This window comes from Bubalus kerabau, chromosome 10, assembly GCF_029407905.1.
Source record: "Bubalus kerabau isolate K-KA32 ecotype Philippines breed swamp buffalo chromosome 10, PCC_UOA_SB_1v2, whole genome shotgun sequence".
Lineage (NCBI taxonomy): Eukaryota > Metazoa > Chordata > Mammalia > Artiodactyla > Bovidae > Bubalus > Bubalus kerabau.
Window position 1 is genome coordinate 18,738,207 of NC_073633.1, and position 12,504 is coordinate 18,750,710.

At 39.1% G+C, this 12,504-nt stretch overlaps 1 protein-coding gene across 9 annotated transcripts in view; it reads left to right on the forward strand.

The window, feature by feature from the left end:
- MAP2K5 (mitogen-activated protein kinase kinase 5) overlaps positions 1-12,504 on the forward strand; it is a 266,322-nt gene that overhangs the window by 37,895 nt on the left and 215,923 nt on the right. For all 9 annotated transcript variants that reach the window (XM_055536810.1, XM_055536808.1, XM_055536811.1 and 6 more), the window contains 3 exons: positions 2,104-2,173; positions 6,251-6,291; positions 7,294-7,361. In XM_055536810.1, coding sequence (XP_055392785.1) covers positions 2,104-2,173; positions 6,251-6,291; positions 7,294-7,361 — 179 coding nt within the window. The remainder of the gene's footprint in view (positions 1-2,103; positions 2,174-6,250; positions 6,292-7,293; positions 7,362-12,504) is intronic.

Consider the following 12,504-nt stretch of genomic DNA (forward strand, 5'->3'; position numbering starts at 1 on the left):
TCCTTCTATTAGCCCATAGCCATCAAAAATCCACTTTCACTTTGTTTTTAGGGTGAAGATTCTTAGACTTGTTAACTTGTGATTCTAAAGACGATATGGAATTTTGTAGCTCCCTTTTATTTCTAAGGGAAGAATAAACTCGATCTTGTGATAATTTTAATGTACATAAAAGCAATAAGAAGATATATGTACATGTTTTTTAAAAAGAAACTTTTAAGAATGTCAACAAATAATGATTATCAAAGAGAAATTTTCTGGAAATGTGATAGTTAAAAAGGAAATATGCATGTGTTTTTTAAAAATATTATTTACTTATTTTTGGCTGCATCAAGTCTTAGTTGCAGCATGTGGGCTCTCCATGGCAACACTCAGGCTTCTCTCTAGTTGAGGTACATGGATTCAGTAGTTGCCACGTGGGCTTAGTTGCCCCACAGCATGTTCTTAGTTCCCCGACCTGGGATTGAACCTGAGTCCTTTGCCCTGGAAGGCAGATGGACCACCAGGGAAGTCCCTGCATTTGTTTTTTATATAGAAACAAAGAGCAGAAGAGGAGTTCTGCTCTTTGACAGTCCCTTGAAACACAAAACCAGTGGTTTTCATTGTTGATATTTTCCACCAAGAACATCATTTTGTTGTTTGTCAAGTGTTAAAAGAAGTCAAGGCACAGAAGCCATTTCCAGGTTAGGTGGAAATATGCTCATCAATTAACATATTAAGGAAAATAGGAGCAGACTGTAATACAGCCTGCTGAATGAACTTGTTTATGATGCTATATGAAAGCTTTTTGAGTTTGGAACTTTATTTTTCATGCTCAAATTTTTAAAGTGAAATTTGATCTATATTCAGAAAACTAAGATCATGGCATCTGGTCCCATCACTTCACGGGAAATAGATGGGGAAACAGTGGAAACAGTATCAGACTTTATTTTTTGGGGCTCCAAAATCACTGCAGATGGTGACTGCAGCCATGAAATTAAAAGACACTTACTCCTTGGAAGAAAAGTTATGACCAACCTAGATAGCATATTGAAAAGCAGAGACATTACTTTGCCAACAAAGGTCCGTCTAGTTAAGGCTGTGGTTTTTCCAGTGGTCATATATGGGTGTGAGAGTTGGACTGTGAAGAAAGCTGAGCACCAAAGAATTGATGCTTTTGAACTGTGATGTTGGAGAAGACTCTTGAGAGTCCCTTGGACTGCAAGGAGATCCAAGCAGTCCATTCTGAAGGAGATCAGCCCTGGGATTTCTTTGGAAGGAATGATGCTGAAGCTGAAACTCCAGTACTTTGGCTACCTCATGCGAAGAGTTGACTCATTGGAAAAGACTCTGATGCTGGGAGGGATTGGGGGCAGGAGGAGAAGGGGACAACAGAGGATGAGATGTCTGGGTGCCATCACTGACTCGATGGACGTGAGTCTGAGTGAACTCCGGGAGTTGGTGATGGACAGGGAGACCTGGCGTGCTGTGATTCATGGTGTCGTAAAGAGTTGGACACGACTGAGCTACTGAACTGAACTGAAAGTATTTAGAAGATGAAAGCATGAAAGTTATGCTTGCTTGAAACTGGGCTACCTTTTTATCATGTTAATCCTGTTATCTTTGGATGGGTCATATCTTGTTTGCTTGTTACACAGTCTCTGTGATTTTGATTTCCATTGTCTGTACATTTTATATACAAATATGAATAATGTTTGATTAACTAACTGGCATATAGGTCCAAACTGAATATGAGGCATCTCCATTTTGCTTTGTAAAGTCCAGGGAAAAAGAACAAAAGGCAATTTGAGAAATTTCTACTAAAATACTTTGTGTCATTTTTAATATATATCATTTTCAAAACATTTCTAGAGATCAGATACTAACCTAAAGTCTTAATCAGCCATTTTTAGTCTTAAAGCCAGCGTGAAGGATAACACTATACTGGACTTTCAGTTCTGAGTATCCACCATAGCCAGTTTGATGTGCAAATAGAGAAAAAGAATTCTCTAGGCTGATACGTATATACCAGCAATTTACGAAAGTACTGTGAATTAAACAACCCATAAGTGTCTGTTCCAGTGTTCATACATTACTGAGTAATCTCTTTCTATAATCTCTTTGCAGTATTATTCTACAATAATGGAACAGCAAGTAAATGGACAGTTAATAGAGCCTCTGCAGATATTTCCAAGAGGTAATGTTGAACAAATTCTAATCAACAATGATTATTTCAGCAAACTGTTTCATCAACAGTTATGTTTTCCAAAGGTTTAAATGCACATAACATGATGTTTAGCTCTTAATTTGAAAAAACAAAAGAAGTATTCATTACCATGGGGATTGCAGGCTATATTATAGTTATGGCAGATAAAATATCTAATTTAGTAGAGTAAATTAAACTAACTAGATTGTTTTTTGTTTTTGAAGTGCATACTTACATTCGCTTAAAGAACTCTTTGGGGGTCCACATGGTTTCTAAACCAAGGAAAATGAATGACTTTAATTTTGGATATTTATAAATTGTGGCTCATGATGGTAGCCAGAGCTGCTGTTAAGGAGAAAGCTCTCAGCTAGTGTAGAAGCCATGATTTACTAGAGGGTTTTAGGAGAGATATTTTGGTGGAATGTTTGGTGCTGGATTTTGGGGGGGATACATCTTCTAAATAATTGAAAATCCTCCTAAATAGGAATTTGATTTTTAAGGCTCAAAAAATATGAGCTGATGAGAGTGAGTCTTGGTGAGTCAAATCATTTGTTTTTCCCTTTAGGTTTGATAGTACTAGCCTTGTAACAGATATGATTGCTCAACTATATATAAATGTTTCCTCAAAGTTTGAATAATGGTGAAAAAGTACAGTTTAATTATATAAACCGTTAAGTCTTTCATCCATTATACATTGCCCTACTTGGAAGTCTGTGTTTTCTAACTGATGAAACAGATAAGAAAATTTCTCTGAGTCTTCTAGAAATAGCTTAATTAAAATAATTAGAAATTAAACTTACCTTCGTTAACTGATACTGTACAAATAATCATGGTATGAGTTTTCCAATTAGGCATTCTAGACTTTCATTACCTGTAACTCTCTGAAGTTTAAATGGCTCAGTTAACCAGTAGACTGCTATTTGCACTGATGAAGTCTCCAAAGGCCGCTGGCTCGGCCAGCCCATGAGAAGGTCTGGGTTCAAGAGTAATGCTATTCTTTTAGCATTAAGGTGGGCAGCCGGCTTAGGAGTATTTAGTAAAGTATTGATAATAACTTACTAAAGAGCTAAGTAAATAAATAAAACTTGGCCATTGATAACATGTCTGAAACAATTATGATTAATTCAGTTCTGTTGTACCTGAAGACTAAAAGTTGGGAGAAAAAAAAAAAAGAGAAAAAAAAAGTTGCCATTTCTATGTATCAGGCCAATAACAGGATGCAAATTATTTCTTAACAAGACAAGAGAATTTGGGGAAATTTCAGAACTCTTTTTCCATGAGGAGTATTTTTTTTTTACTGGCTGAAATCATTTCCATAAATTGCTTTCCTGCTTTATAACTTTATAGCTCTCTTGTAGCAAACCCTAGTACAGTACCCTGGATTATTGTAATTCTAGTGCCTTGGGTCTTCATTTCTTTTCTCCCATAATATTTACTTCTCTTCGTCCAGAATCTTTCCAGGTTCTCTTTGCTTTCTTTTATCTTGTGAACAGTCCCTGTCAGCCTCCCTGTCCATACCATTGTGCTCCTCCCATGACAATAACAGCCATTTTTAGATATCTTCTCTGTTCAAGCACTAATATTGCTTTGTGTGTTGCCATTTCTAGTTCTCTCAAAAGTCCTGCCTGTTATTGCTTTCATGTTATAGTTGAGAATATTTAGGTCCAGCGACATTAATTAACTCTAGTGTTAGTCGCCCAATCCTGTCTGACTCTTTCTGATTCCATGGACTGTAGCCTGCCAGGCTCTGTCCATGGAATTCTCCAGGCAAGAATCCTGGAGCGGATTGCCATTCCCTTCTCCAGGGGATCTTCCCGACCCAGGGATTGAACCCTGGTCTCTTGCATTGCAGGCAGATTGTTTACCATCTGAGCCACCAGGGAAGCCCACTAAGTAGCTCTAGAGACACACAGTTTTTAAGTGGTTAATGTACACTTGGAATAAGAATTTTGTTTAAGTTGTAATTTGCTTAAAGTAGGAGAGCTGTTTGCTCTTATACAGGTTAAACTATTAGGGTGTATATGGGGGTAGTTTGGAGGACTTGATAGGAGTGTGGAGAAAAGTATGTTGTAGGGAGGAGATTCTTAAAAGAAAATATGTTAGACATGAGTGTTACATGTAGTCCTAGCACAGAATCTGCTGTTGTTGTTGTCTATCTTAGTCTATTAGTCTCCAGTTAACAGAATTAGCCTTCAATGAGAAGAATCTATTACCTTACAGTACATTATTAAATATAGTTCTTCCATGCCACATTTAAATTTTTTAAAGTGAGACTCAGTCTCCCTGTCTCTGTGGTTTTATAGATACTGTTGTATAACTCTTCTTAGTTTTCTACTTTTTTTGCATATTTATCTACATAAAGTATAGATTTTATACAGTTTTATTTTTATATAAGTTAATATATATAAAATTTTATATTAGATTTATATGAATTTGGAGTTTATGGAAATTTTTATAGTTAAGAGTGTAGACATTAGATATGTTACCTGGGTCTACTGAGTTGATGAGAGGCTCTCAGGCCCCATGTTATAAAGAATCTCTAGACTGAGCAAATCAGAAAGAGAGGAGAAAATGATTCTGTTCTAACAACAGGTCTTCTCATTCCAAGTGGCACACTTGTGTTGGATAGTAACTTCCCTGCTCAGGACTGAGTGCTCTTTGTAGTTAAAAGATATGTTAACTGTTAATAAGCATGAAAATTCCCTGGCTTTACAGTAACTGCTGACTCTACAATTTTAGAAAATTAAGGTTACTGTGTTTTTTGAATACTGTTTAGATTTCCAGTTATAAAGATTTAAGAAGCCAATTGAGGAGCAAGGCAGATTTTAAGGTACCAGATAAGAGTTGATGCCTGTCTCTAATTCCTTAGTTACTCACTTCCTTACTAAATGAAGTTTATAAATGCACTGGTACTTCAGAGGAAATGCTCTGAAGTGTTTTCTTAGGAAGTATTAATGGTCCCTAAAGGACCAGGCATCAAGTGTATGTGACTGTTGTTTTGTTCAAAAAGTTAATTTCCATTTTAAGGAAAGAGGGTTTGGAGTCTTAATTTTAATGTATTTTACAAAAACAAATAAAAATGCTTTATTGAAGTTTAGATTTTTTTAAGGAAAATAACATAATAAATTTGAATATGCTTGAAATACACAAAACTAAAGCATCCGATGTGCTTTGTAATTATTACCTACATCATCTTCTTATTTAACAGCTCTATTTCTTGTCAGAAGCAGAGGGAAATACATGTACATCTGAGAAAGGAGCAAAAAAAAAAAAAAAAAAATCAGATTCATCCTTCCCCAAACAATCAATCAAAATTGACGACCCCTTAACATATAATATGTAGGACACCATAGTTTTCAGATGGAAGCAGCCTATAACATGGGCATGAAGCTCTTTATTTTTTTAACATCTGATGAAGAAACGTTTACTGAATTGGAAAAGTGTTGTACTAATCTGTAACTCAAGATGATGTAGAGAAATTAATGTTATTTTTCCTGGTACTGCTTTATCTTTAGACTTAAATATTAATAAATGTCAAGATTTGTAAGAAATGTGACAAAATTAATGATATCTCTGTATTGTAGCAAATTTGACTACTTATTGCTTTGCAAATTCATATTCAAACTTGACTATCTCATAAAATCTCTAGCGATCTTTTTGGCGTTAAAGGACCCTCCTCCCTCTCCTCTCCAAAAACCCTAGCTATTTTCATTGTAGAATAAGCGATAGCAGATATACGATGTAATAGAGTGAGGAAAGATTGCAGAAATTTGAATTATGAAAGGAATCTAATCATTTTAGCTCAGTTAACTTGATTTTTATATGTTTTAAGCAGAAATTGGAATTTATATGAGGTGGTGTCAGAAAGCTCTTTGCATTTATAAATGCTCACTCCTGCAAGTTAAAAACCCTGGTTCATAATTCCCACTCTGGGTCTTGGGAGCCACTTTTCAATCATTTCTCTCTGCTAATTTTGGTGTCACCCTCATTTCTTTTTAAACGATTCATTTTGAGCAAATTTGTAAATGGCCCTGATGTGTTCTACAATTTAGTCAATTACTGTTTCAGCCTGCAAGCCTCCTGGGGAACGGAACATACATGGCCTGAAGGTACGAATTTCAATAATTGTTTCAGTAAAGTTAGATGGATTTGTAATGCTGTGTTCCACTTATTGAAATGTCAAATAAAACTGCACTTTCTCAAGCTCTGACAAGCGATCCTTTTTTTTTTTTTTTTTTAATGGGATGTGGAGGGGGAGTCATCTGTAGTATTTGTTCAATATGTGTGTGTGTATGTGTGTGTGTGTGTTTGTATATATATAGGGGATTTGATCCCAAATTTTTAAAAACCTTTTTATTTTTGGAATTGTTTTATTGGTCTGTTTTTTCAGGATGATCCTGGCTACTGATCTCCACAAAGATTTATTTGAGTGAAAATATAGACTTCATTTCTGTGATTAATTAAGCACATAAGCATATTGCACACAGAATACCCCCCTCTTCTTTTGACATGTTTATGCTGGAAACATATATCTATTTAATGTCCTTTCATTGTTCTGTGTATTTTAAATTCTAGATTTCTGCTTAAGGCTTTACATTTAAAAGAAAAACTGGCTATTGTATTAGACTCAAGTGTTTTATAATTAATTACTTGGACCTCATTTTTCAGTGAATAAGAGACATTCTGCAATATTCTGCCTGGTTTTAGAGCTGGAGGGATATGATAATGTGAGATTTGCTATTGGCCCCTGGATGTATTCTTAATATACTTTTTTGAACACATTGTTTTTTATATAAAACAAAAAGAAACAGTGAACCGAATTTCTTCTCTAGAATTGAATTCAGTTCTAGACAGTGAATTGAAAATTTCCCATTTATCTCTTTTTTTCCAGCACTATTTAAATATTTGAATAATGGCAGAAGCAAAGTATTATGTAATATATAGGTTGTACATTTTTTGTAACCTATATACCGTAGACTCCAACCATGGGTTGGTCTAGCAACAAGCTAATTAACCTTCATAGTGAAATGAGAAATTTGTGGCAAATTATAGGTTAATTAGAACTGTGTCCTCAGAACACAGACTGATCAAGATTCTTTCTTTACTTGTAGGTGAATACCCGGGCTGGACCCTCTCAACACAGCAGCCCAGCAGTCTCAGATTCACTTCCAAGCAATAGGTGAGAGCACGCAAGTAAAATGTGCCCGTAAGCATGATTATCTACAGAGCTGAGGGTGGGGAAGAGGCTTGTGGGATGACACCTCTTTTCCATGAGACCACAAAAGTATGTAATGTGGGTAAGAAGAAATCTGACCGGTTAAGTAACCCCAGCTTTGGTATTGACTGAAAAGAAAGGACCTCATAGAGAAAGATAAAATTAAACAAGTTGAACTGTTAATTTTGGTCTATGGAGTGGTTTTCCTTCAGTCTCCAGATTATACAGAACCAGAAAATTCAGTGTCTTTGGCCGTTTCATGCTCTGATGATCTGGTTTGTAGGTTGTATAATACTTACTATTTCTGTCTTGCTTGTCCATCTTTTGTCAGTATGATGTTCCACTGATGCTTCCCCAGAAAGAGACGAGGAAAGAGTAAGGTAGTGAAATTTAAATTGGCCGGCCATGTTGTTCATTTTTGTACCTTTGGTTATATAAGAAATTGAGGTATTTTAGAAGGAAGACAGTTTTCATTAATTCATTCTGATGTTGTCCCAGACTGGGATGGATACTCAAGACTTAAGCCTCTTCAAAGTGTTCTTCTGACGGGCCTGAGAACTTACTTCTAGAAGATGAATGTCCTCAAGTAGACTGACCTGCTTAAGCTGAAAGAAATCTAGGTCTTATTTGTTATACATCCAGTTATTCCGCTGGTAGACGTCTTATTTCTATTCCTCTGGTAGACGTCTGATTATTGTGCTTGAAGATGCCGCTTGAAGTGGTTGTTCTGTGTGTTTGTGTTCACACTGGTGACTGAAGAACCATCACAGAGCCAGATCACCCTTCCACTGTGTGCCCTGGTCTTCCTGGGTTTAGGGCAGTACTCAGTGCTGGCAGAGCCCTCATCTGCTGAGATGTAGGCTTCTACTTTCCCTTCCATGCCCCTCCTTACCCCCTCCACTCAGATCTTGGTTCTTTTGCAGCTGGGCTTTACTGCAGGTAGAGTCTCTCCTCTTGACTCTTTCTTTGCTCTCCTGTCCCCTCCCCAAAAGTCACTTCCTTAGTTTTTTTTTTATAGTGTCAGTAGATCTTATCCACAGCTTTCCTGCTGTGAACACACTACTCTTAAAGTGTGTTTCTTCTTTAAACAATTTATTCTGTGTTAAAATACATCCACTGGTTTTTCACCAGTGGATCATCTGTCTCCTGGTCCTGAGGGGCAGGTCTTTTAGTCCTCATCCAGGTGCTCGGCCCTGCTCAGCAATGCTCTGAAGCCTCTCTCTTCATGCCTGTTGGGTACGTGAGCCATGGCCCACTGGGTAGAGGCGTGGGGACTGAGGGTCACTTGTTACAGTCCACTCAAAGAGGGCAGGGCCTTTAATCATTACCACTACTTCTAGAAAAAATGATGTTCAGACGGACTATGAGCCTTGAGTGAAAGTAAGGATTTTTCCTAGTGTTTTAGGTCAAAGTTCATCATGGTATAAAGAGCTGGATGAAGCTGAGAAAGATGATAAGACAGAAAAGCAGTAGGATAAATTTTTAGTTCTCTCGGGTTTGGTTTTAACCAAAACCGAAGTGAATTAGCTTGGCTTTTAAAAGACTATCATTTATATTCATGAAGTATTATATAATCTTTGATTATATTATATAATCTTTGAGTATTATATAATCTTTGAAGTATTATATAATCTCTTATATAATAAGAGACTGTCTGATCTAGTGGTTCTCAGCCCCTTGTTGCAGCATCTTCTTTAGGGATATGACAACTTCCCAGATAGTAATGGTAGTTTGCTCCAAGAGAGATTTTTGTTATGGGAGGAGTGTCGTTGGAGAAGTCCTACAGGTGATTTTAATGTACCACCCTAGGTTGGCCATTTTCTGTGCTGTGTTGGTAACTAATCAGAAGTATTTATTGAGTGCCTCCTAGTTATTTGGTGTTGTCCTACCCACTAGGAATACATTGTGGTCCTTGTCCTCTGAAGTATGCTAATAGGAATATAAGACCACCCTACAGTATGCAAATAATTATACTTTACAATCATTGTTAGGAAGAAAACAAGCAGATTTTAAAGTGAAAGAACTCTGGGCAGGCGTGCGTTTAGATTTGAACTGGGTGTCAGAAGTGGGAGGAGGCAGTGACATTCCATTTCGGCCTGAAGGATGAGAAGGACCTAGCCACATCCAGAGCCAGAGAAGGGCATTTCAGAGGGGTGGGAGAGCATCAGTGAAGGCCCGGGGGTGGTAAAGGAGCTCCATGTGTTTGGAAGGAGGCCAGTTAGGCTGGAACACAGGGAGGGGTGCTGGGCTGGGGGAGGGCGTGAGGGAGTGGGGAGAGCAGTAGGAGTGATAGGAGAAAAGGAGGTGACAGGAGCCAGATCAGGTGTGGCCTGGTGTTGGAGTTTTCCTCTCAGTGTATTGGCAAGCCAAGCCGTTAGATGACTTTCAGCAGAAAAGCACCATGGCCAGCACTGTGTCTACAGAAGACTCTTGCCTGTGGTGTGGAGCAGGAGAAGGAGAGGCCCCCACCTAATCCAGCCTTCCTTGGGTTCCTGACTCCCCTCTCCTTGCCAAATGGTCGTCCAGGCACTTCCTAAACATCCCTGTGGCAGTAACTGGCTGAAGTACCTGTTTTATGTTCATGTAGCCAAGTCTCAGCAGAGAAGGCAATGGCATCCCACTCCAGTACTCTTGCCTGGACGTGGAACCTGGTGGGCTGCCGTCTATGGGGTCGCACAGAGTCGGACACGACTGAAGCGACTTAGCAGCAGCAGCAGCAGCCATGTCTCAGAACATTCTTTTTCATGAGCTGAGCTTTGTGTCCTTTTAGCACCCACTTGTAAAGACTGAAGGAAAGTTATGACCAACCTAGACAGCATATTAAAAAGCAGAGATATTACTTTGCCAACAAAGGTCCATCTAGTCAAGGCTATGGTTTTTCCAGCAGTCATGTACGGATGAGAGAGTTGGACTATAAAGAGAGCTGAGCACCGAAGAATTGATGCTTTTGAACTGTGGTGTTGGAGAAGACTCTTGAGAGTCCCTTGGACTGCAAGGAGATCCAACCAGTCCATTCTGAAGGAGATCAGCCCTGGGATTTCTTTGGAAGGAATGATGCTAAAGCTGAAACTCCAGTACTTTGGCCACCTCATGACAAGAGTTGACTTCATTGGAAAAGACTCTGATGCGGGGAGGGATTAGGGGCAGAAGGAGAAGGGGACGACAAAGGATGAGATGGCTGCATGGCATCACCGACTCGATGGACCTGAGTCTGAGTGAATTCCGGGAGTTGGTGATGGACAGGGAGGCCTGGCGTGCTGTGATTCATGGGCTCACAAAGAGTTGGACATGACTGAGCGACTGAACCGAATTGAACTGTAAAGACTGAGTTTAGCCCTCAGAACAGGGCTGTTCCCTCTTCTAGGTGATGCATCCACCAGTCATCTTCCCGCCAAACAGTCATCTTCCTGCCAAACAATCCCACCTAGATTTCCTGTCTCAGTAAATTCTCCCACATCCACCTGGATGCAAACTCCAGATGACCTGCCAGGCATCCTTCACTGCTTCCTGGGTCTCCCTTAGCCCCACATCCAATCAGTCCCTATATTTGTAGGTTCTGCCTTCTGAATCACTGTGAAGCCTGTCTGCTTGCCAGCATCTGTTTCTGCAAAGGTAGATCAGGCTCCCTCGACCATTGCTGCAGCCTCCTGATAGCTCCACACTGCAGTACCTCCTCCACGGTGCAGCCAGCGTGATCTTGCTGATGGGTGTTTTGAGCCCCTCATTCCCCACTTTACTGATCCATGTAGCCTTTAGTACCAACTGTAGCTTCCACAGCAGGTAAGCCATGGACTCCCACACTTGGGTCCTCTGCCCACTCTAGCCCCCTGGCCTGCCGCTCCCCATACCCCTTCCAGTTGATGCTCCAGCTTTGCTGATGAATACATGGTACCCTTGATGGATCACATTCCCTCTAACTACTGGGCCTTCACATCTGCTGCTGTCTCTTTCCTGCTTTCTTCTTCTTTTAATCCACTCCCTCCTTTGCCTTCATCCTGGCTAACCTTGGTTATCTTTCAGGAACAAAGCTGTTGTCTTCTTCTGAAAACTGTCCCTCATTATTGCCCACCTCCTTGTCTATGCCAGGTACCCCTTCTATGAATTCCCATTATCTCCCTGAGCTTGCTTTTACTATAGTGGTTAGCACATTGTATTGTAATCACTTCTGTCCCCCAATAAATTCTGTACTCTTTGAGGGCAGTGATGGTAGCATATTCATTATGTTTTTAAAAAAGATTATTGACATTGATTTACAGTGTTGTATTAATTTCTGTATAGTGAAGTGTTAAGGTATATATATATACACACATATAGATACTCTTTTTCATGTCTTTTCCATTATGGTTTCAGTAGATAAAGAACATGTGGTACATGTATACAGTGGAATACTACTCAGCCGTGTTGAACCCCAGTTCCCAGCATGATGCTTCACACATAGGTGAGAGTCAGTCAGTGCTGCTTGAATAAGTGAGTAGACAGATTCATTTATATTCCCTCTAGGTTTTGTCTCTGAATTAAATTCTCCCAACTCATTCAGCTTTTCTGCTATGTTATTTCTAACATAGCAGAAAGAGTGAAAGACGCTTTCACTCTTCTTTGAATATCTCAGTGTCCCCTTAAAGTGTCATACCCAAGTGACAGTTGTATCACACTTACATTTTAAAGGATCTTTTAAAGTGATTTTTAGATAGCTCAAGTCACAGTTACCAGATTAAATCACTGAGTCAACTGCAGCACAAAGAAATTGCCAGGATATACAAACGTAACTTTTAGCAGATCAAGTTAGTAGCCAGATATTGGCATAATGAATAAAATCAGTTTTTTCCTCTGTCACTCTTAAAGCATGAATTGGTCTTTGCCTTAGGTGGATGACTGTTTATTAAATTGAGCTTACGGGACTTCCCTGGTGGTCCAGTGGCTAAGACTCTGAGCTCCCAGTGCAGGGGGCCTGGGTTCAATCTCTGGTCAGGGAACTAGAGATCCCATATGCTACAATTAAGAGTTTGCATGTTGCAGCTGAAAGATCCCACATGCTGCAACAAATACCTGGCATAGCCAAATAAATAATTTTTTTTTTTTAATTGAGCTTACTCATTCACATGGTGTT